The sequence below is a fragment of the Stylophora pistillata genome, chromosome 5, assembly GCF_964205215.1.
Source record: "Stylophora pistillata chromosome 5, jaStyPist1.2, whole genome shotgun sequence".
NCBI classification, from domain to species: domain Eukaryota; kingdom Metazoa; phylum Cnidaria; class Anthozoa; order Scleractinia; family Pocilloporidae; genus Stylophora; species Stylophora pistillata.
In genome coordinates this window covers 16,569,983-16,594,982 of record NC_142523.1, presented here as the reverse complement: position 1 = coordinate 16,594,982, position 25,000 = coordinate 16,569,983, and the positions used below count along the sequence as shown (strand labels likewise).

The 25,000-nt window shown below is 36.7% G+C and overlaps 2 protein-coding genes across 3 annotated transcripts in view; one reads left to right on the top strand and one right to left on the bottom strand.

Annotated features, from left to right (window-relative positions):
- Positions 1-6,296, top strand: part of LOC111325129 (glutathione S-transferase Y1) — a 10,526-nt gene extending 4,230 nt beyond the window's left edge. For both annotated transcript variants that reach the window (XM_022928867.2, XM_088759827.1), the window contains 9 exons: positions 577-652; positions 793-857; positions 1,202-1,249; positions 1,836-1,869; positions 2,544-2,593; positions 3,221-3,274; positions 4,122-4,217; positions 4,841-4,951; positions 5,844-6,296. In XM_022928867.2, coding sequence (XP_022784602.2) covers positions 577-652; positions 793-857; positions 1,202-1,249; positions 1,836-1,869; positions 2,544-2,593; positions 3,221-3,274; positions 4,122-4,217; positions 4,841-4,951; positions 5,844-5,948 — 639 coding nt within the window. In that variant the 3' untranslated portion in view covers positions 5,949-6,296. The remainder of the gene's footprint in view (positions 1-576; positions 653-792; positions 858-1,201; positions 1,250-1,835; positions 1,870-2,543; positions 2,594-3,220; positions 3,275-4,121; positions 4,218-4,840; positions 4,952-5,843) is intronic.
- A 764-nt stretch (positions 6,297-7,060) lies between these two features.
- Positions 7,061-25,000, bottom strand: part of LOC111325097 (sugar phosphate exchanger 3) — a 22,728-nt gene continuing 4,788 nt past the window's right edge. Inside the window, exons 6-25 of the mRNA XM_088759824.1 lie at positions 24,403-24,454; positions 23,275-23,353; positions 22,972-23,038; positions 22,748-22,814; positions 22,112-22,141; positions 21,774-21,858; positions 19,509-19,556; positions 19,086-19,150; positions 18,532-18,624; positions 14,310-14,385; positions 13,790-13,855; positions 13,357-13,382; positions 13,018-13,093; positions 12,603-12,650; positions 12,054-12,118; positions 11,417-11,503; positions 10,319-10,384; positions 9,333-9,385; positions 8,786-8,877; positions 7,061-8,324 (exon numbers count right to left, since the gene is read on the bottom strand). Coding sequence (XP_088615950.1) covers positions 8,790-8,877; positions 9,333-9,385; positions 10,319-10,384; positions 11,417-11,503; positions 12,054-12,118; positions 12,603-12,650; positions 13,018-13,093; positions 13,357-13,382; positions 13,790-13,855; positions 14,310-14,385; positions 18,532-18,624; positions 19,086-19,150; positions 19,509-19,556; positions 21,774-21,858; positions 22,112-22,141; positions 22,748-22,814; positions 22,972-23,038; positions 23,275-23,353; positions 24,403-24,454 — 1,237 coding nt within the window. The 3' untranslated portion in view covers positions 7,061-8,324; positions 8,786-8,789. The remainder of the gene's footprint in view (positions 8,325-8,785; positions 8,878-9,332; positions 9,386-10,318; positions 10,385-11,416; positions 11,504-12,053; positions 12,119-12,602; positions 12,651-13,017; positions 13,094-13,356; positions 13,383-13,789; positions 13,856-14,309; positions 14,386-18,531; positions 18,625-19,085; positions 19,151-19,508; positions 19,557-21,773; positions 21,859-22,111; positions 22,142-22,747; positions 22,815-22,971; positions 23,039-23,274; positions 23,354-24,402; positions 24,455-25,000) is intronic.

Here is a 25,000-nt window from a genome sequence, read left to right as displayed (position 1 = left end):
TGTTCAGCTCTGAAATTATACTAAAGGCTGATACAAATCCTGCATGTACAAATCTTTGCACAGGTACAAACTGCTTTGCATAATGCATCAATCTTTGGAAACAAAGTTTTCCGTAACTAAATAAGCAAGTTAAATAAACTTAAGATCAAAATGAAAAACAAAGTGGATTAGCAATTTTTAGGCTAGCTACTAGCAGTCCCTCCTTTTCGGCCAAGTCCGTCGCGCGAGTCCAAATCTCCAACTCGCCTCAATCCCAGAGCTCCCGCGTTACTTCGACGTCAATTTATTTTCGCTGATGGTTTTTTGGACTGCACCGAAAAGAAAGGCCTAGTTTAGCCTTCTATCTACACCCAAAACATCAAACACCCGAGGACCAACGGAAAGTACAGACAGACACTTGGAGTTTGTGTTGAAGAAAAGTTTGACACTTCGTTTAATAAACCCAGTTTATCAGTTAAACAAGGTCATTACGTTAAATATCTAGTTCCTTAAGCTTTTCGTTTGCGCTATCACCTGTTCAGTGTGGAACTCTACTCTGATTAGAAAAAAATGAAAAAATTTCTCTGTTATTCACAGCTTGCTGAACCAATTCGTTATCTGATGGCTTATACCGGAACAAAGTGCGAGTACTGCGACTATGTGACTGGGGACGGTGAGTCACTTCTTGGAGGCTGAATAAGAAAGAAATCATGAAATGATTGTAACTTGACTGCAATCCGTTGTGAAATAAAACTCTGCTGCTTGCCTCTGCTAGGCTTGCTGACTGTGTTGCCGCCTGTTGATATGTTGTAGCACCTGATTATGACAAAAGCTGTTGGCTCTCAGTGAAAGAGACATTAGGGCTGCCCTTTCCGAACGTAAGTTACGACGGACCTTTTTAACCTTTTGCACCTCTACATCAGTTTGCATATTCTCCATAGTTTTCTCTGTATATTTGATTTGATGTTGACAAGGATAATTTGTTAATTAATAAAAAGTTTTTGTAGTTAAGATTTATTTTCTTACTTGTCATGACCTCAATGTTTGATTGCTGGGTGAGACTGTAATGAGGAAGTTGATGCTAGTCACCCCTGCGCGTTAGAGAGTTAATACTGACTAGATTTTCTGGTTGTCTACATGACCAAAATATTTCTTCTTTTGTCCTTCATCATTTATTAAATGTACAGATTCTGAGTGAGAATCACTCACGCTTATTTTTCAGTTGCCATATTACATCGACGGAAATGTGAAGTTAACACAGACGTTAGCGGTAGGCAATGTTGCATGTGCTTGAAGATCATATCAACTGGCTCATGAACAATATTATACACTTAATATATGGTCCTGAGAGAAACAGTTAGTTTTGTTTTCCCGAAACATCAAGAATTGAGGGAAAACGAAACTAACTAGTTTCCCGAGGGACCATACATTACGTGCTTTGTTATATATTAAGACTTTCCCCTAAACAGTCATGTGCCAAAGACATCCTGTTGTATTCGGCGCAAGGGAATTAACTGCGCAATTGTATCCCGGTAGGAATACTTTGAGTTTAATCAGGGGCACTTTACCAAGAATCAACCAATCACAGCGCTCGTTTTTTGTTTTGTTTTTTTTTTTGTTTTTTGAGCGAAAGTTTAGGTATATAACAATTCAATTTAGTGTACACTAAAACAGTGGATAGCGTTGAAGGCGCGCTCTGATTGGCTACTCAAACTCAAAATATCCTTTGCTATTTACCTGTGAGCAACTCGCACGGAATTTGCGACCAAAAATATTGTCATCATTGCAAGGAAAAATGAGTTTAAATCATCTTCTCTTAACAGATTTATTTTGACAAATACATTTTATTTTTCCAGATTATTCGGCATATCGCTCGAAAGCACAGTTTATGTAAGTGTTTTTCACTGATATGACTCCTATCTATTCTTGTTTTTTCATGTGAAATGGCCACGTCTCGACTTGAAGGTCATGAAGGTCTTGAGGGTAATATATTGAATTCCCTTGTTGATTTCTATCAGTTTTTTCCTATGAAGTAGTTTTCATTCTGTTGCGATCCTAAAATTTGAAGGGAAAATATCCTGCTCGAAATAATCGGGAAAATTAAGCATTTTAACACTCCTAAATGCAGTGTTAGACTTGCTGTGTATTTTGCTGAATCAAGTCTCAGATTGCAAAATGACTTCGATGTTTAAGATCTAACCTCCTAGAAGTGAGTAGGTTCTTTACCCGTTCCACCCTAACATCAGTATGCATATTCTCCATACTATTCTCTATACATTTCCTAAGGTGCTGACAAGGAGAATTTGTTTGAATATCGAGAGCGTCTTAAGTTTCCTTTATTCTTGTGACCTTGATGATTGATTCAGGGGTGATATTGTAAGGAGAAATTAGATGCTGGTCAATCTTAAGGGCAAAAGTATAAAATGGGAATCGTTGGTATTTCAAATTTTGATAAATGGTAATTCCTAAAGGAGAGCAGTTGTCAAAGTGGTCCTCTAAAACTCTTTTGGACAATTATCTTAGATCGAAATTTCCGCATCATTTCTTCCTGTGTGTATTTGAAGGTGGAACAAGCGAAGAGGAGATGATGAGAGCCGATGTTGTCGCTGGCGAGGTACGAACGAATTTGATTGGTTACTTTGACTAATTGTTTCTTGATTTTTTTTTTCCCTTGGAAGCCACACGTAACATTTCCGAACGAACGACGTACTTTTTTTTTCGAATAAGGAATGCAGTTTCTTCACCTACTGGTGCTATTGATCCTGATCAGAATCGAGTTAAAAAGAAATAAAATCTGAGAAAGAACACCTGCTGAAACGTTGTTGAAAAATGTTTGGTATGGCCCTCAAAAAGCTTCACCCAGCGACAAAGTGATCGATGGTCGTTAAAGATCTAACGGCTTCTGTAAAGTCGTACAAGGTGAACTGAGAATAGAAGTGTCAAGACCAAACTCAAACATGTAACAAAAACTATAAATTCGTTCATTGTTGTAATGACAGTTGTCTAAAGCGGATGCTTTTAGCAAATCAACTCAACAAGTCAACCCGTCTTTGTAAGTCAGTGTACGTCGGACATAGAAAAGTAGTGCACTGAAAATAGTCCCTGGTACGCTTTAGTTCGAAGGAACAAAGTTTGTTTTCCTTGACAAGCTGGATGAGGAAACTTAAATGATCAGAAACAATGTCCGCCTCAATTAGCTTTTTGTCTGACTGTTTGTATGCCTTTTTTTCTCTTTTCTTAGGCAATGGACTTTATCGTTGGATTCATAAAGTTCACTTATTTCAGTCCAGACATGGTAAGAACGATTTTGATTGCAGTCTAGTCACGGGAAGTTATTAGGGTTTTCTTGAGTTGTTCCCGTACAAAACTTGATTCTCTGCCTTTGGAAGTCTCTGGTATTGTTCTTTTTCCAAGTGTTTTTTCTTTGACAAATTAATTCATATTATTTGAAGGAAGGTGGTTGGTTGAGTTAGTCGAACAATTAAGTCTCTCTTAAAGAGAACTTCGGATGGTCAAGAGACATTTTGAAACACGTCAAAGGCCACTTTTGAGGTGATTTTTCCCAGGGGAAAAAATGAATACTGAAAGAAAGAAATAGCTAAATAAGACCCTAGCACGTAAACGTAGGTGCTCGGGAGTACGACGGAAAGTAACTATCTGGGAAAGCAAATATTGTCACACGTACTACTCTCTCTTCGAAAGTTGTAGAATCATGAGAGGTTCAATCTCTCTTGAAGAAAAGAATACATATAGAGTATACATAGAGTATACATAGAGTATAGAGTATACATAGAGTATACATATAGAGTAGAACTGATCTTAGAAATTCGAGCCGAAAATGCGTACTATATTCAATTTGGATGAAATTTTAGAGGGAAAAATTCCTTTCTTTTTAATAGAGGTATAGTTTCATCATAAAAATTGCCGGAGATAAGCCGGCAGGTAGCTTTGTAGCCGGTTGGGAACCGGAATGAAGCCCTGATTTATAACCTTTAGATCTGCTCGTCGTTCCAGCCTCTTGCTTTTGAACCCTCCTCACGCTTGCAAACCCAAAAAAATGTAGTTTTATATGGCTCAAGTAAGTTTACTTGTGTTTATCACTAACATAACCAACTTGGCATGAACACCTTATTTACTGACAGGAGGGGGGAAGGGAAGAGTATTTGAATTCAAGCAGGGTATCTCTTCAGCGTTACTCAGACTTCCTCAGTACCTATCCTTACTTCACTGGGGATCATGTAAGTATACTATTTGACATTTTTCTAACCATCCCTTACCCATTCTGTGTAATGCATCGATCAATTTAAAGCTTCAAAATTCCTCCAACCCCCCGGTAACCCTTCAAAAGTTCAAATGCGCTGGAGTCCCGGACTTTTGAAGATCACTTCATTTAAAGTCCTTCCCTCCAGTTCAAATTTGCGTCCAAATGCCCCACCGAAGCAAAATCTGTTTATTTGACGATTCCTTGTTTGATCAACGCTGTTGGGGTTTTTCGTTTGCCTACATCATACCACGATGTAAAAAATTTTCTCCTATGCCATTTGCTTACGGAAGCGGACTCTACTGATACCTTTAGACTCCTCCGTGTTTAAAATCAAAACAAATTAATTTCGCCAGTTTACGTTCACCACCTCACCCAGGCAAGGTTCAAATTCCCCACCCCTCTGGGCATAGATGACAGTCAACTACCCATGGGCTGCCCGGGGGGATGTTAAAGCTTCGAATTGATTGGCGCATAAGCTCGGCACGCGAAGCCTCACGTTTGATTCAACTGGAAAATCAAACAACTGTCGTAATTAACAAGTGAAAACATGTGGAATTTGCTAATCCCGAAATTCCATTTCTTCTAATTCTTATTTAGTTAAGTTTCGCCGATTTCATGATGTATGACTTCTTGGATCAATTACGAACCTTTGAGCCGTTAGCTCTTGATCCATTTCAAAACATTAAGGACTTCATGGCCAGAATCGAGGTAAGATACAACAACTCAATGATCTCCATTTTGTGATCGAGGAACGAATCAAACTAGGAATTCGGAAAGCAATAAATTACAGAGTGACGTAGGACTGGAACTAAAGTAATCACGACCATTAATCAGGATGAAGGAAAATATCTCAAGGAATATATATCTCAATAGAAACTTAAAGTAACAACAAGCAAACTGCGTGAAGCGTGAAGAGAAGAGAGCGTGAAGCGCGGGAGAACGTGAGGCGAGGGAAAACACAGACGACAAAGTCGCGAGTGGTTTTATTTTTTAATCTGATTGGTGGAGCGGATGGCGCCAGTTTACTGAAACAATCACATGAGGAAGGCGAGCAAAATCAATGACATCCTGAATTGCTTTCGATACTCATTGAATGTTGTTCTAAAAGTGAGAAAAGGTGAAATTGCGCTGATGTTGTTCAAAAATGAAATACTGTAGATACTATGTAAACTCAATAATATGATAAACTGAACTAATTATTAACCAATTTTTTAATTGTTTCTTTCGTAAGACCCACTGAAAGAAAAACGCATAGATGACATCACAATTTGTCACCATTTCGCTTTTTTTCATCATATAAAACAAATAGATTCCATGTTGCTGCGGGTCTGTATAGCACTGATCACCGATATATCACAGAAGACGTCAAACTGCGGTATGAACATAAGTCACAAACTCGGCTGGGCCTGGGTCTTGCCATTTTTTTTTAATCTTTAATACCATGTTTGGACGTTATCTGGGATTACTGAACAGACACACAGCAACATGGCATCGATTTGTTAATCATACCGTCAAGCACTAAACCATTTCTGTTAAAGCACCGCAATATTTCCAAGCTTTGTCTTCCATATATCACATCACTGTCTTTTATTTTAACCAGCGCATTCCTGCCATAAAAGAGTTCTTGGAGTCAGAGTACTTCCGTAATCGACCAATCAGCAACAAGATGGCACAGTGGGGAACCAAGCCTATTCCCCGTCAGTGATGAAACAAGGAAAACGAATTCATCAACAGACAACTCAGATGTGATCACAAATGAGAGACTACCACGCCTTGAAACACTTGTCTTTATTCACAAATAAAAACGGCTGTCTTATCCATATAATACGTGTGAACCCTCGTATTTAATGAAAATAATCTAACATTGGCCCTTTACACCCTACCGTTAGTGTGCCGCATATTCTCCATATTGTTTTCCTTGTATTCCCTAAGCTGTTGACAAGAATTTGTTTAACGACCAAGGGCTTCAGTAGGCGATCATTTCCTTTCTCGGCGTGACGTTGTTTGATTCAAGGGTGATGTTGTAAAGAGAAATTAAATGCTAGTCACAGGATTTAAGGGTATGTTGTGCATGCGCAGTTCTATATCTTGCTCCAAGGATTGAGATTAATGAACCTCGGACAAATCAGAAATACCTTGAAATCAACCTAAAAAATAATCAAATTCTCGTTGCAGTTTTAACGTTTGATCCATATGTGGAGTGTCATTCGCTAAATTTTTATCAGAGGGCATTGAACACTTCCGTCAAGATCCTTCCCCTCCTTTTCCCGTTACCCCAACAGAACTCGCGCCGCCAATGCGTTGTTGAAAATCCCGAATGCTTTAGAACCAATTATTATTTATCGCATAACAAGTCTTGCAAATCCAACATCTGACTCAATCCCAGCCTTACATTACTCTTGCAATATCTTTCCTAGTTGCCTTGGTACATTTTTAACACTTCTGAATTTTGAACCCCAGAATGAAATCGAGAACGTAGTTTTTACTACCCTTGAGTCGCTTATCAAATGTCGGATGCCTCAGAAGCCGATCTCAGATGTGAAGGCGAACTGTAGATATAATCACCACGACTGACTCCTTTTGAACAGAAAAGGTGTGCTTGAGTCGTCACCGCACGATTTTTTCTCATCATCATCATTATTAGCAAAAACACGTGCATTAGCCCCTTAAAGGACAAAGATTCAAAGGTTTTGAACGGGAAACAAGCTTACACTTTTTAACAAACTCTATTATCTGGAATAAATTTAACACTTAGTTTCATGCCGCGATTAATCCGTGCGTTACCCAGCACATAAGTTGCGAAAAGAAAAAAAAAACTGTCATCCAAGAACTATTTTAATATAACGCCACTTTAAATCCACATGTTAAAATATACGGTAAATGAAATACACTATAAATCATAATTGCAATGCTGAGTGCCAATGCCTTGCTAACCCCAAGGCCTTAGGCTGGCGCCCTAGTTACCCTTGGGCTGGTGCCCTGCTCATCCTTGGGCTAGTGCCCCAATTACCCTTATGCTAGTGCTCCGATTACCTTGGTAAACTGTACATAAGAAATTAAACATTTTCCATTCCCAAAGAACCCAAAAATTCCAGTGAACTTGACTTCTTAAAAAGATCAGTGTGATGTCACATTGATTTAAAATAATCATACCATTTTCCATAATTAATTATTGTAACTTAGTCATACGGGAATGGTCCAAACCACGTGTTTTGACCAGAACTGAAATCTTATGCTTGCCTTGTGCTATGTTTATGGCATTATGATTTATCTTGTTGAATCAAAGCAAGCTGACTAAGATGGAATGGGACAAAGGCTCACACCAAAATGTAGACTTGTCAAAAATAACACAATTCTAAAAATGCAAAATAACTTAAAAGCCACATTTCGTGGTTAAGAAGAGTAACACTAACACAACGCCAAGAGCTACATGTAAGAAAAGGAATCATTCCAGGAAGCTCTCTCTCTGTCTCAAAAAATATTAATTTCAATTAATTTAGTCCATTTTCACTGCATTGAGTTTTGCAGTGGGGAAGGACTCGAAAGGAACATAGGAACCTTTCGTGCTAGTCCACCCTCCCACCCATCCCACCCCAGGGGAAGACATCCATCACACAGTAATCTTGTGCGTGGGAACTTAACGTCTCCTACCCTAACCCTGCAGGAGACGGGACCTCCATTTATTTGTCCCTATCCGAGAAGACTAGAATATCTAACTATTTCTTGATGTGATAGAAATGGTAGCAAATTCTTCTCAATTATTTTAAGACCATGAGTGTTGGTCCGGCCGGGGCTCGAACCCTCGACCTCCCGCACAACAGTCCAGCGCTCTATCCATTGAGCTAACCTCCTGGTTATATCAATTATATTAATTATATTAATTCTATTTGAAATAATCTTGCCCCTTTTAATTTTCACTGGTGACCTAAAGTATCAGGCTCAGGAATTACTAAAAAATTAAATTGTAAACATTTCAGACAGTAAAAGATACATTTAAAAGTGAAAAACAGCAAAAAAAAGTTATGCTAACAATAATATCATTTAAGAAACAGTAACACAACACTTGTCATCATTCAGGAATCTGCAAAAACAGAAAACTCGGCTGTGATCTTGTGAGTAAATAGCTCATTACCTACAATCACTGTTCTGACAAAAATAAAAAGTTCAGGGATATAAACTGTTTGTATATGGATGCAACCACTGTGAAACCCTTATTGATGTTTAGCTATTTAACTCTCAGAAGCAATCAAAACATAATTTCTCCCTATAATTTTCAATACAATATTCTGCAAACAGGTAATTTATCAAGAAGAAGTTGTTGCCTTAATTTGACACCAAATTCTTGAAACTAATTTGCAAGTGCCTAAGTTGTAATTGGTTTCAGTGTTGAATCTGATTTGTTCAGAGAGAGGTGTGAGTTTTCTGGACCAATCACATAACAGGGTAAAGCTAAACCAAAGCAATTTCGCATGACTTTGAACACTCTACTGAAAATGTTTCTATTGGAGAGAAAACCATAATAAGTTATTAAACACTACTTACTAGCTTAGGTGCCGCTGTGCCTGCTAGGGGGGTACTCAGCCGAGTCACTGGATAGTGAAACTTGATAATAACCATCTGCTGCCCGTCTTTCCCTAAGAAATAAAGGAAACCTTGAAGATTGTTATAATTATAAATGAAAGTCAAGAAAAAACAAAAGTAGTAACAGTAGTTTGTGACAACAAACTCCAGCTTGGTGTTATACTAGTTTATCTATTGAAACTACAACTCCAAGAATCAATACATTAGAAAATATATTATGGTCATCAGTTGAGAGAGGTGCAAGAAACAACTGGTAACAGGGTTTTGACAGTCAAATGGCATCGTTGTCACATGCAACCTTCCTTGTTTCTAAAGGTAACCAAAATCTCAAGAGCTGTGTTCACCAATGTGAAGCCTGCCAAAAGAAGTCAAATGACAAGGTGCCACTGAAAATGGGGCCATTTTCCTGTGACAACAACATGATCTTCACTTCAAAATGTAGTTGCAAAACTTGTGTCATGCCTCACTCAACCCAAAATCAAAGGAACAGAGGATACACTCATCTCACCTTATTTTTTTTATCAATATTGGTATAATGAGGCAAACAAAACTCATAAAAGTCTGCAAATATTAACAAATAATGAAACGTTACAACAGTAATTTCAACAAATGATTACATAATATTATATATGAATGTCCAAAATTTGGGAATTAAGTAATGAAGATGAGAGTGAAAATTGCAGTAATGAACACTACTTAAGCAGTAGTAAAAATGAAGTCTGAGGAAAATATTTCAGGGCTATATGGGAGTTGAACCCATGACCTCTGTGATACCAGTGAAGTGCTCTACCAATTGAGCTAACAAGCCAACTGGGAACTGGTCATTTTGTTGGTGCATTTAAAATAGGTGAGAAAAGCATACTTAGGTTAGGTGACCGACCAATCAACTGAACAAAGACATGAAATACTATGAACCTAACTTTGTTTCCCTTAAGAGAAAAATCTTTTTTAACATTATCACACCAATAAGTGTGTAAACAGTCATAATCTACTCCTGTGCAGAGAAAAATTATTACTAGCTGCATTTGATGTATACTTGCTGTAAAATTAAACTAACAAACAAAAACAAGGAGGCAAGAAACTAGAGGCTATTGTGAACACATTTATCTGGCCCCTTCATTGAAATTCCCAAAGTATCTATTGGTAAAACATTATTCTACCAGCATGCCACTTGCTTAAGATTGTTGCAAATCTTTTGGTTTCTGTGGATCAAAATTTAATTTTAGGGTTTTGTAAAACAACTCTTCATAGAAAAAAACAAATATTCTACTAGCAGGCCATTTGTTTAAGATTGTACTGAATCTTTTGGTTTCTATGGATCAAATTTTAATTTTCAGGTTTTGTTGAACGACTCTTCATGGAGTAAGACAATCTGTGGAATCTCCAAGTTCTTATAAACTGATTAGCAAAATTTTGACTCAGCCCTTTGATCATTTGTTCTAACAGATATCAGAATTAATGATTCTGTCAAAGTAAAAGAGCCAAGTTACTTACCATCACCATTAAAAAGTAGAACACTGGTTTCCAACCACTATGTGTGTTTATTTCAGGAACAAGAAACTGAAAGAATGGATGATACCAAAAAGTATTCCCATATATTAACTTCACAGTTTTATATGGCTCTAAATTTATATCTAAATTCCTCCACACATCTGTATGGATTATTTGACATCAATTTTGTTAAAAACTGTCTCAACCCTTTATTCACCATCAGCGATCAACATGTAACTTCTCCCTAAAACATGCATACATTATCCAGTCATGAACAGGTACTGAGAATACTCAAACTCATCAGGTAGACTTGTTGTCTTGATCTAAAATCAAATTCTCATGACTAATTTGTAAAGAAATGAGTAAGAGCTAGTGGGCAGAATGAAGTCATGTGACATGAAATCAAATGGCTACCAGTAAATGAGCATCTTCACTACAGAGACACTGTAATGACATTTAGGTGCATCAAGGGCCTGGCCCCCACATACTTGTGTGAGTCTTTTCAAAAGCACAAGTCTATTCACTGTCGTGACACTAGAAACAGAGAATCCCTTGATATTCCTCCAAGTAAGACAAAGTCCGGCCAGCAATGTTTCCTCCACAGAGCAGTCAACATTTGGAACAATTTAGACAATGACTTTAAACAGTTATCTTTAACATCATTTTAAAAAAGGTGAAAATACACATGCTACAGAACTATTTTAATGACTGTTTTTTACAAATCATAATTTCATTCATTAATTATCATAATATATTTGCATTGTTTAGTATTGAAAAGCCCTTAGGAGAATGCTAATAAAGTATGTATGTATGTAGTTAAAGGGTTAATTCAAAGTGTGGATTCTTGTAATCAATATGCAAAGATTTGGAATCTTTTACTCTTGGTATGTATATAGTCCTTGAAAAAAGAAGATGATGCATCAAATGCTGTTTCCCCATCAGCTTTCAGAGCAATTTGATGAGCCACAGGCAAAGTGAAGATGTCAAGACATATGCCAATAACTTAAAGTAAGATTTTTTTTCCCTTTTCAATTTAGAATTACCTGAAAGCCTTTTTGATCTGACCCTACAGTTCAACTAGCAGCAGAGAGTTATTCTCACCTGTCCTATAGCAGCCCCTACACTTCCAGTGCCATCCACAATCCCTGTCACAGTAGCTAAAGCTTCACTGTTGGCACTTAGGGCACTCTGTAAAATTGAACACAACATAAAATATGCACCTTGAAGAGAGAGTGTCTCTGGTCACCGACTTTTTTTTTTTTTTTTTATCATTATTATTACTGTTGGACCTTCACACAAAAAAAAAAAAGAAAAAAGAAAGCTAACAACAAAAAAATTTTGTCTGATTTAAAATGATCCTGCATATACACAATTCATGACTGTCCCTGTTATTAACCATAAGGGCAGATAATAATTATTGATCATTGATAGCTCTTTGTCTCAATTTATAATTTCTCATGCTTTCAGCAGAGTTCCAGCCCCCCATTAACTTACAAACAATTGGTTGAACGAAAAGGAAGGATTAGGATGAAATTAGAAATACCCACAATTAGCCAATGGGAACATTTTGTGATGTGCAAGTCACATAAGACCCACACACTTATTGAACAAACCTCATTGTCACTAGGCCCCAGTTTTTCAATAGTTTCTGTACAACAAATCTTTATCATGAAAGTAGATACTAACAAAGCTCAAGGCATGTTTCATTAAGATAGCAAGCTAGCTCCTAAACCCTTACTTGTCTTCCCAGGTCAGCCGATATTGCAGAACTTATCAAGTTAGCAGGGCCACCAACCATAAAACCTACATAACATAACATAACAGTCAGTGAAAAATAAACCAGTGTAATCGTGGACTTGTAAACTGCATTTGATTTATTTCTTCGGAATTGATCGTTTTTGTCTCCATGTGATAACTTCATTGTCTAGTTAAACTTACAAACATTGTATGGTGGCTTGGCTCACAGTTCCGATTCGTAGTTACCAATTTCATTCGACAGAAGGGTTGCTATGTATCTACATAATTATCTTATCATGGAATCTAGACTAAAGCAAGCGTAGATACCCTTACGAGAGGGAGGACATGTGTGTGAGTCAGTCCAAAATGGCATTGAAAAGCTGAAAGGGTCTGGCTTCAGATTGATTCCTGCCCAATATTATAAAACTAGTGGGACTGAAAATCAACATCAATTGTATGGAGTGCAAGGATGACCTGAAGTAAGCATGTACACTGGTAAAACCACTAAACACAATAAAAAAAAAAAAGAAAAAAAAAATATCATACAAACCAAGTAACGCCATCAAGCCAGCATTCACCGTGTAATTTCCTCCAGTATCTGCCATGTTATACAGACACGTTGTTAGACAAATGGTTTAAGATTGGAACCAATCATGACAAAATTATAACAATTTCTGTACAGCCTCTCACAACCTTGGACGGCATATCCCAGACAAAGAAACTTTCTTGCACTTGAAATATTGTTAATGTTTTCTTTTGTCAAATAATTTATCTTCTACTCGCAATTTGATCTTGAATTTTGACTTCAGTTAAGAAATTGCTGACGAATTGTAAGACTTACTATCTTAGTGGCTGGCTTCTTAATGAATTGAATGACTGACTTTCCCAGCACTGAGTTTGTAAATTATTAACAATTAATTTTATTATCATAACAGTTGAAAAAGAGGAAAGAAATTCCAACTAACTTCCATAAATAAAAAGCATTGGTACAGACAACACCAGCATTCCAATAACCAATGGAGACCGACTTGACATCAGATCCTAAGAAATTAGTAAAACAAGAAACAAAAAAATAACAATGAATGCATAGTACTTGGTGACACAAATAATTATCAGTGCACTGATATTACTGACAGTCTCATATCACAAATGGGGATTCATTTGCTCTCCTAATATATCTATTACAAATGATGAAATACAGCACATATGAGAGTGGGGCCTATTGGGGATGGCATTTGATTGATCTATTTTACTGGTGATATGATTCTAAAATCACATTTCAACTTAGGAATGATACAACTTACACTGATTAATCCTCCAATTATGCCACCTACAAGTGATGAAAAATAGTAAGTTAAAATACATAATACAGATAATTGACTGAAGCTTCACATAGCTTGTCAAAACCTTTGTCAACTACAACACTTTTTTAAACCCCTAAGAGTGCCACTAGGTGTACAATGTCACCCCTAGATCAGAACATTAAGGTCAAGAGAATAAAGGAACTGATCGATACAAAAAATGGTGCAGATTACTGAAGTTTTTTTCATGCAGCTTTTGTTCAAGCTGATTTGTTTTTGACTCAGTCAGAACAAACAAGTTAACTTTCAACCCTTAGAAAATGAAGCCCTGAATTTTACACAACTTTACAATATCATCAAGACAGTGTTGTTTTCTTCTCAAAATAACATTGGCTGATATTTTAGAGGTAATAAATTCAAAAACACTCTTAATTACCAACAATTCCTCCTACATCATAAAATGTTGAAATTTTGTCTGCCACTGTGTCCTTCCAGCCAAATTCTACAAAAGATAGAAAGGATTGATTTACATCATCACTCACAATAAGCAGTGCAAAAAATGTTTTTAAATCACTGAAACACTATGAGTGCCATGACTGTTTGAAAACATATTGTACATTGAAGTGGCACAACCATAGCAAACTGACACAAAGTGTCTTTTGTTTTAAATTCATTTCATAAGTACAATGGACTGCACTTTCTACTGGTCTACGTGGTGTAATAACTCACCTGGGATACTGGGAGAACACAAAGTTTGTATATTACTTGCTTCTCGCTCATGGTTACAAACTTTTCTTGTGTTTTTCCATCATCCCACATGGGTTACCATGTTGCTAACCCAATTGAAAGTGTGGTCTATTACTCAAATAACACTTAAACATCAAGTAATAGCCACAAGTTTTACAGAGATATTCTGTTCACAAATTTTACTAGATATGACTAAATACAGTACTTACTGTTTGACAAGTAATAAGGCAGCCAGAAGAAGAAAGAATAATTCACCAATTTCAAACAGGCATAAGACAATGAGTACTGGTGAAAAAGAAAAGATCCCCAGTTAGTTACTCTGAAAACATTATATACATACATTGTAAATGTAAGGTTCACCTACATCTTTTTAATAACAAAATTTATCCAATTTATTTAATCAAAACTGCTACCGCTGAAATCAAAGGAAATATGATGGAATTTGAGAAAGAGTTGCCCATAGTTTTTATGAGATGATGACGTACATGTAATACTTTTTGACAAAGACAACAAACTTTCTCTACCCTCATCTAAGGGAAACAATTTCTTGAAAGCTCTCTTCATTTTGAGCTTCATGACAACTTCAGTGTGGTTTAAGTGTGTACCCACATTTTGTGGGTTGATTTAGTATTTATATATGCACTCTATTGTTTTTCTAATTGGCACAAACAATTTCCGAAAATGTATAGCTAGCTTGTCCGATCGCAAGCACTTTGATGTTAGGTGCGATATATTTCTTTTGTTTCCACACACTATTGTTTCACTAAAATTAACTTAGTTTATAATTAAAATAAAGTGGAAAGTTGGAACTTATATCACGTAAGTTCTTCCATCAACAGCCTCTTACTCTCATTGGACAAAGGCCGAACATGGGCGAATGGCTCTTGGAAATGCGGTTTGTGAGCCCTCGTGGTAAAAATGCCAGCTGCTACCCCCATTTCAGAAAGACACATTTAAACTGTCGTGAAGTTGCAATGCATGGTCTACTCTTCCTATCCCTCTCTAAAACACCAACAGTATGAAGTAAATCAAGTCACATGAAACTGCCTGTCACTGTTCTGTCCATAGAGGTTTTTTTTTTTGTTTGGAACAGTCCAAATGAATACCATTTAACCTTTTAACTCCTAAAACAGAACTTCTCCTTACAATTTCAATACAATATAAAGCAGACAAGTGATGAGGAAAAGAAAAAATCCATTGGGGGATTATTAGTTGATCCAATACCGAGGGTCGTACAGGGGTATTTTCGTGATGCATGATTAGCTGATTTTATTATCCATGAAACGTGAATTTAGTAAATTATTCTTTGCGATCTATGACCTGAACGTTTTGCGTGACTCGTGAAGAACTTGAATTATTAAATGATATTTGTGATTTGACCATTCTATTCTGCGTGATTTTTGAGATGCAACTATTCCAGAAGATTTCTTAGACTGAAACATCAAATGTGACAAGTAACAGACTTCATATAAGTTTCATAAACATCGGAAAGTAATCCATCGTAAAAATCATAAAGTAATCCATTATTCAAATTCATGTGTTTTGCATGCCTATCAAGGATTGGATGTTGACTCCTATTGTCTCCTACGTCACGGGAGGTCAAAGCCGTCAAAGACCAGTGATCCAAAACATCAAAACTTCCGAGACATGGCAGGGAAGAGTGTCTGTCTAGTACGATAAGGGTCGAGTTTATTATATTTTATGTGGACCCGAAGTCTGTGAGTTCACTTAATTTTCTTGGAAAGGAACAAGTTCGCTTTCCGATTACAGACGGACATTCATCTTTGGCAGTGTTTACTAAAAAGTTCGCCGAATTTGTCAGAATAAAGGCAGAGGCCAAGAAACGTGGCCTTGGTTCCTGTGTTGAACTTAAATTCTGTCGCCTGGAAAAGGGAAAAGATGGCAGTAAGGACTTTATGATAAATACACAAGAGCAATGGGATGAGGAGAGGCCACTACTATCAGGAAATACAACTTCATTATAAGGTAGGAATTTATTTACTTCTTATTAAATGACTTCAAGGGTCGTTCTGAAAGATACTGACGGGCCGACTTTTCTTTAAGTTAATAAGTTACTGATCAAGGTTAATAAGAAGAGCAAGAGAATAAGGTAACCATGTCAGGATGACAACATCGCTCAAAGCGCGCAGAAAGAATTAAAAGTGACACGAAGGTTTTTATGACCTCTTTATGTGTGGCTTACCTTAGAAAATATTCTTCCTAATTACTTTCCAGTAAACGTTTTAAGAAAAGAAATTACCTTTGAAAAAGCATTGCCTGTTATCAAGGTCTGCCTAGCCACCGGCAATGCAGATACTAGCAGGCCCATAAGCAAACCCAGAAGAACTGGAAGGAAGAGATCAGCAACAAAACTGGAGGATGAAGAACTTGTTAAAAGAATCAAGAGGTCAAGATTTCGAGCGAAATGAAAGACAGAGGAAAGACCTCGAAGAGATGGACAAAGGTGGGTGTAAAAGTTTCCGTCGCTTGAAGGGGAGGGGCGATAAGGCGATAAGTATTTTTGTACTGTCATTTTAATCGCATGGGTAGCAAGGGGGAGGGGTGGGGGATGGGGAAAATCTGGCTCAGTGTTTGGTCCGTATAAGGACGTTAATGCTTACAAATAAAGACGAAGATTTGTGGTGAGGAGGCCGTAGTCATTGCTGGAACAGGAAAGGAAGGTAATTCAAATGGAAAGAGAGAGCAAGCAACATTTGCGCAGCCAATGGGCATATGTGTGGAGCACGAGAAGAACACGGAGAGCTCTGGGAGCAGACAGGTCAAATACCAATGGTCAAGCAAGTGAGGAAGAGAAAATGGATGTGGGTAGGCCACACGCTGAGAAGACCTTCAAACAGCATTACGAGGCAAGCCCTGCATTGGAATCCACAGGGAAAATGAAAGAGGGGCCGCCCCAAGAATACCTGGAGGAGGGATACGGAAAAAGAGATGAAGGTCCTCGGGAAGAACTGGAAGGAGCTGCAACAGCTGGCAGAAAAGAGGCATCAGTGGTGGCAGTTTGTTGATGGCCCATGCTCCAACCTGGAGCCAGGGGCTTAACTAACTAATGCTCAAACAGTCTCTGTGAAGCTGGTTACCTTGATAAAAGGCACTATTAAGTATCTAGGCCATCTTGGACTCCTTTATGAAGCCTTTTCTGGTCATATGAAACATCAGACTGTACCAAAACGTTCCCTACTACAGGCAATTGAGCTTCTGGAAGAACTTGACAGTTACTTGGAAACAATAACAGAAAAAGTGTTATCGCATAGCAACGATGTCAATGATACCAGCACAGGTAAACCTAGTGGTCCACAAGGAACTATTTCTAATCAGACAAAGCGTTCGGTGAACATGATCTTAAATGGACTGAAAGATCTGGAGGCTTTAGTTAAAGAACACAATCCGGGCTTCGCCATTGATCTGTACTCCTGTCTTACAGTTCAGGTTGAAAACCTCCATGCAGTTGGTCATTTCAAGGACCAGTTTCCTACCCTTTTGCAGCTGCAGTATGCACCGAATCTGGCAAATATCATATACAAAAGCATTAAGCATGTATTACCCTGGAGTGCCTACTACTTCATGCACGATAAATCCTACTAACCCGTGTTACACCAGAGCACTCCACTAAATGCCATTTCAAAGCTAGAGCATCTCAATGCAAGAAGGGAGTTGAATAGGCAGGAAAAAGACCTCATGATTGAGTGGGTGACAAATAATGGGAAGGCTGCACGGCAGAGAAGTGCCAGGCAAGAGACCACCATGTTCAAGGCCGGAACATTGCCGTTAAATATGTACAGAGCATTCGACTATCCTAAAGATAAAGTCTCCTTCAGCCATAACACTATCCAAGAGGGGACTGTTACTTCTGCTACAACCATTAGGACTGTTACACCAGTCCTACATCACACGAGGCCATTGAGGACGATAAAGTAGTAGAGGCAGCAGAGGCAGAAGAGGAGGAAGAGTATGACACTGACTCAGATGCTGAATATTCTATTGCGGACAATGACAAGGAAGATTCTTCAGACAACTTGGTTTTTCTTTGGGCAGTTACAACACGAAGCGGATGAATGGTCAGAGTCATCCAACGAGAGTGATTTGGGTAGGTGATTTACGATATGCAGCCTGTACCTAGCCTTTCACGATTTTGCTTCTTCAAACATTCTTTCTAGTCTAAGAGAAGGTTTTTAAAAGGAGTATCTTACTTCTTTATTTTTGTGATTCGGGAAAATGAAATTTTAATATCTGTGATCCGTGATTTGCCATTTTTTCTCTTCGTGAACTGTGTGTGACAGACCCCCCCCTGAACGACCCTCAATACCAAATTCTCCAAACTAACCTTTAAAGAATTGTATGGCAGATGGTATACAGAAATGAGATCTTAGGAGTGTAGGAGTAAAAGGACAGAACCACAATAATTGAACTTACAGGTATAACTCCAGGTAAAAAGACAGCTTGTAAAAAGCTCACAGCATTTCTTGGTGGTTGTCCTACTGAATTGTATGATGATGCTGATGATGACTACAAATTGAAGTAAAAATAAAATAATGAGTTGCTAGGTGATTGAGTTGAAATAATACATTTATTTCCTTGGCGACACACACACAAGGATGCACAATGATATGTGAATGTGTTTTAATTCTTGCATAACTGAATATTTGTTGAATGATATGTATCCAGTTTTAGTTTTGGCTCATTAAATAATATTCAGATTTTTCATCATCCAAACTATTCAGCTCAGTCCCTGGGAATTCAGATAATTGAGGTTCAACTTTATTAGTATATTGCTTCCAGAGTTTTTCGCAGTATTTGTGGATTAAAACAACACTGCCATCACAATAAGTACTACCATTACATCAAAGGGCAAATTCAAAGGAGAAAAACCAAAATTCAATGCATTGTGTCTCCACACAGACCTGAGGTGCTACAGTGGACCTTTTAATAAAAGTGGACCTTTAACAATTAAAACTTTTGCTACTCACCTGAGAGAGGCCTTCACCAGGATTTTTGGCAAATGCTTCTTGCTCAACAACATGTTCATTAAAAACTGGAATAGAAAATTTACATTGTCAGGTTTAAAGCTGATGATGGTACACAAGTCAGGTAACCCTTTTAACTCCAACAAATGATGAACATATAACTTCTTCCTATAATAATTATTCTAAGCATTATCTAGTAAACAGGTAGTGAGAATACTCAAACTTATCAGGTAGAAGTTATCTTGATCTGACACCAAATTTTTATACTAAATTACAAGGAAACATTTAGTAGCTAGGAAGGAGAACTAACAATCAGATTTAATTTCCTCATATTCGTGTATCACAAGATTGTATTGTTTTAATGCTGAACAATTAAAAATAATATTATGATACACATTGTAGCATTACAGTTAAGTTTCTACAAACCACTAGTTCTTGCCCGTATGGCTTGGTCATTATCTGGTAATGGTAATCCTGTTTAAAAAAAAACAAAAGTGACTGATCACATAACCAAGCAGTCAAATCAACAAATTATATTTAAACATAAAATAAATTTAAAAATCTTAAAATACACTACAATACTCTGACAGGTTATTTAGTTCAACAAAAAATGGTTTACTACAGTAACTGCACATTGCCATAACATGCAATCACTTAGACTCATATCTAAACTTATAATTGAAGTCATATCACCATCAAATATTTCTGTAAATGCCATCCAAAAGTGGTCATAACTCCAAAACATTATTGAACTCTTGGACCCTCTGAAACATTGCACATGCACATGGTTTCTAGGAAGTCTTCACAATGATGGACAGCAGACTTTATAAATAAAATTTTGATGATCTATAATTTGCATGACTTGTTTGGTAAATACACGTAAATCAATGGCTTAACATACAACATGCCCAGCTACTTTGTGAGTTGCACATAATTTTTCTGAGCCTCAAAGGGGGGAGGAAAATATCAGCAATGAGCAAAGTCAAGCCCAAAAGACGAAAAAAAGGTTGGAGTACTTAGAGTGGCCATTATTATTCAGTCTGTCCTACAGTGTAATACCCTGCTATTATATTATTATTCAGTCTGTCCTACAGTGTAATACCCTGCCATTATATTATTATTCAGTCTGTCCTACAGTGTAATACCCTGCCATTATATTATTATTCAGTCTGTCCTACAGTGTAATACCCTGGCATTATGTTATTATTCAGTCTGTCCTACAGTGTAATACCCTGCCATTATATTATTATTCAGTCTGTCCTACAGTGTAATACCCTGGCATTATGTTATTATTCAGTCTGTCCTACAGTGTAATACCCTGGCATTATATTATTATTCAGTCTGTCCTACAGTGTAATACCCTGCCATTATATTATTATTCAGTCTGTCCTACAGTGTAATACCCTGGCATTATGTTATTATTCAGTCTGTCCTACAGTGTAATACCCTGCCATTATATTATTATTCAGTCTGTCCTACAGTGTAATACCCTGCCATTATATTATTATTCAGTCTGTCCTACAGTGTAATACCCTGGCATTATGTTATTATTCAGTCTGTCCTACAGTGTAATACCCTGCCATTATATTATTATTCAGTCTGTCCTACAGTGTAATACCCTGCCATTATATTATTATTCAGTCTGTCCTACAGTGTAATACCCTGCCATTATATTATTATTCAGTCTGTCCTACAGTGTAATACCCTGCCATTATATTATTATTCAGTCTGTCCTACAGTGTAATACCCTGCCATTATATTATTATTCAGTCTGTCCTACAGTGTAATACCCTGCCATTATATTATTATTCAGTCTGTCCTACAGTGTAATACCCTGGCATTATATTATTATTCAGTCTGTCCTACAGTGTAATACCCTGCCATTATATTATTATTCAGTCTGTCCTACAGTGTAATACCCTGGCATTATGTTATTATTCAGTCTGTCCTACAGTGTAATACCCTGCCATTATATTATTATTCAGTCTGTCCTACAGTGTAATACCCTGCCATTATATTATTATTCAGTCTGTCCTACAGTGTAATACCCTGCCATTATATTATTATTCAGTCTGTCCTACAGTGTAATACCCTGCCATTATATTATTATTCAGTCTGTCCTACAGTGTAATACCCTGCCATTATATTATTATTCAGTCTGTCCTACAGTGTAATACCCTGGCATTATATTATTATTCAGTCTGTCCTACAGTGTAATACCCTGCCATTATATTATTATTCAGTCTGTCCTACAGTGTAATACCCTGCCATTATATTATTATTCAGTCTGTCCTACAGTGTAATACCCTGCCATTATGTTATTATTCAGTCTGTCCTACAGTGTAATACCCTGCCATTATATTATTATTCAGTCTGTCCTACAGTGTAATACCCTGCCATTATATTATTATTCAGTCTGTCCTACAGTGTAATACCCTGGCATTATATTATTATTCAGTCTGTCCTACAGTGTAATACCCTGCCATTATATTATTATTCAGTCTGTCCTACAGTGTAATACCCTGGCATTATATTATTATTCAGTCTGTCCTACAGTGTAATACCCTGGCATTATATTTTGCACATTCTCATGACCTTATTTGGATTTAGAACTGACATTCTATTAATTACTTCAGAAGATAATATTGACTGTTATATGATTCAAAACGGTGTATGGCAGTTTGTACTTACCAATTTCATCTGGGGATGGTATTAAGCAGAAATATATCAAAATACCAAATGCAAATAATACAACAGCTGGTACAAGCATAGCATACTGCAATGAAAAAAAAAAAAAAACAAATAAATAGACAAATTAACAGAAATAAATATTTTAAAATTATACAGAATGATTTTTCCTGAATGTTAAGGTTGATTTTAAACAGTTTGTTAGTATAAATACTGCACTTGGTCTGAACTTCATGACCTTGAACCATATTTTCTCCAGTCTGCCCCTCCCACTCGGTCAATAAGTATATAATCCCTCATAGAACACAACACAAAATGTTCAAGATCCACATGCCACCAACCTCATATCCATAATCCAGTACAGCTGCCACCTAATTAAAAAAATAATTTAAAAAACACTAATTAATTAATTTTATTTAAGTTTATACTGGGGGCTGCACTTATGTGTGTCTTTCTGTTTTGTCAAGTGCGAGATTTCAACATACTATTATAATAGATTATCACTTCGTCTGAGAGTCTGCAACAGAGCCTAGGGTGTGATAAATGTCACCACATGCAAAGATAGAAACTGATTTATCTTCAAATTTGAAGTGCAGATTTATCATCAAAAAGTTAGTTTAGAGTCCTCCTTGATTGCAGGTTAAGGTTGTGGCTGAATGGTTAGTGCACTGGACACCGCACTGAGGGGGTCTGGGTCAATGGCATGGCAGGCACTATGTGTTGTATTCTTGACCAAAACATGCCACTCTTCATCCAGGTGACTTGCCAGGGAAGCCTGCTGAAATGTGTGGGGTAAGCTAGCTATGGACTAGCTTCCCATTCAGGGGGGAGTAATGACAATCCTAGTCCCTTCATAGCCATTAGGCTTAAGTACAGATGTTTTGATAGAAGGTAGTAAATCCAAAACTAAAGAGATCACTAATGCTACCTAGAACAAATGCAAACATGACATGGAACCAATGGTACGTGAGACTCACTTGAAGAGCTCCAATTATGTTTCCTACAGAGGCATTAGCACTCCATATTCCAAAGACAATTCCACGGCTACAGCAAAAAACAGAACATGATTGTCTTTAACCCTCAAAAAATCAATTAAAGATGTACATGACACATGAAATGAATACAATGACAAATTGAATTCTTTATTGTTACTTAAATTTCAAGGAACAAAATTCTTATGATTTGTTGTTCAATTGATTACCTTGACTTTCCAAACCAATTTCCCATGACTGCAACAACACATGGCCAGCCCGTGGATTGGAACAAACCTGCAAAATTAGACAAATATCCATAACTATTAGAGAGAGAAATAGTTCAAACAAAGGTGATACATTGATAGTTCACTAACTTTGTATCTACAATATGACTACAAGAATTGTGGTGACGTGCATTTACTACAAGACAATGTATTTTAATCTTGCAGTTTAATGAGCTGTTCCTAGTTGAGCCACAAACAAGAAATCAAGAAATTGTAGCAATTTAAAAGTGGATGATCAACACTTACCATTAAGGGCCATGAATATCCCATAATACCAAATGTTGTAAACGCCAATCCACTTACTTACAGTTCCAAACATGAACACCTGAAAAAAATGTGGTCTATATTTTACTTAGGATGCAACCATTTCTTTTTTCTTTTTTCTTTAGCACAGTCTCTGAGTTACATCATTAGTTTCTGATCAGAGCAATAAGAAAACAATTATGCTATCTGGAGAAACTGCAACATTCTGCAAGAAAATCATGTCCTTGAGGAGGTTACCTATCATAAAATTGTGCGGATGTACCCCTATCCACTTCTCTCTAATATTTGAATGTATAGAATTAGAATTGCTCTGTAGTTCTTACCTTGTTTATCATATAACTTAACTTACTACAATGTGGAGTGGAGAAATAAAAAGTACAAAATAATAAAATACTATTTTAAGTCATGTTGCAATCTTGACTAACTTGGGTGATGATATCTTGTTTGCTATAATTATATCAAAATATCATCAACATGAACACCTATATAACTCCCTTTACACCTCTACATCTTAAAATCAGTAATAGCATATTCTCCATACTGTTCTCTATACGTTTCCTGAGGAGCTGACAAGGAGAATTTGTTTATTAACAATCAGGAGCTTCTCTAGTTGGTGATCATTTCCTTTATTCTTGTGACTTCAGTGTGTGATTCTGTTGTCATTATGCATATTATGTTTTGCCCTTGTTATTTTAAATTTGAAATATTTCACAGGAATAGTTAATTTGACCTAGCTATGATTGGTCCAGGTGTTTCTTTTCCTTTTGTTATTCAAACTTTCCTTTTTAGGAATTAGCATATATATACCAGTGTATTGTGTTTTCTCTCTCTGTTGTTGTAACATTTTATTTGGATGCGAGCAGAATAAAAAGAAGCAGAAGTTTGTTTTAATCGTGTAAAACTTCAGTTTCAGGGTGATATTGCAAGCAGGAAATGAGAAGTCAGTCTCAGCAGTTAAATGGTTAAGAGTTGTGATTTTCAAGCATTTTTTTCACCATGATTTAGAGAAACTGCTGCAGCATCTCAAGGAAATTAATCTGCGCACCTGGGTTACTAAATGTAAATTCTCACATTAAAGAATATGCACTCTTGTTTTAAAAAATTACTCACCATAATTGCAGATGAACACATTCCTAATGCCAATACTTTTCTCAGGTTGAACCTGATAATTTAAAAGTGAATATAATTCCAAGGTTTCTACTACCAGTTTATCTGAGAGTTCAGACAAAATTTCTATCAATTCCCTCACAAGGACAGTAGCTGAAAATAATGGGCAATGTTCCTCTATTGGCAAGAACTATAATTAAAGACTTCAATAGATTTTTTTAAATTCCTGATATACCTGAATTGTATGGCTGGGGGTACAATATAATAATAATAATAATAATAATGATAATGGTAATTTAATAATAATGATATTTATAATAAAGGGAATTTAACAGTGGACCTTCTATGAGGTGGTGGTTCTTTTCTAGAGACAAGTTACTTCTAGTGAGAAAATAAACAGTATTAATCTGCATGACAATGTATTTTTAATGAAAATACTTGTAGTGATCTGATAAGCCAGCTCTCACTTTCCTTCTGAGGAGAGTGGCTTCATAACCTTGACTAAGCGTTTCTTCTGAAAACAATTAGTTACTGTGTTTTGGCAAGCTTTATGTCACTTTCTAATAAGGAAAATGACAACCTGCAAGGGGGCATGTCCTTT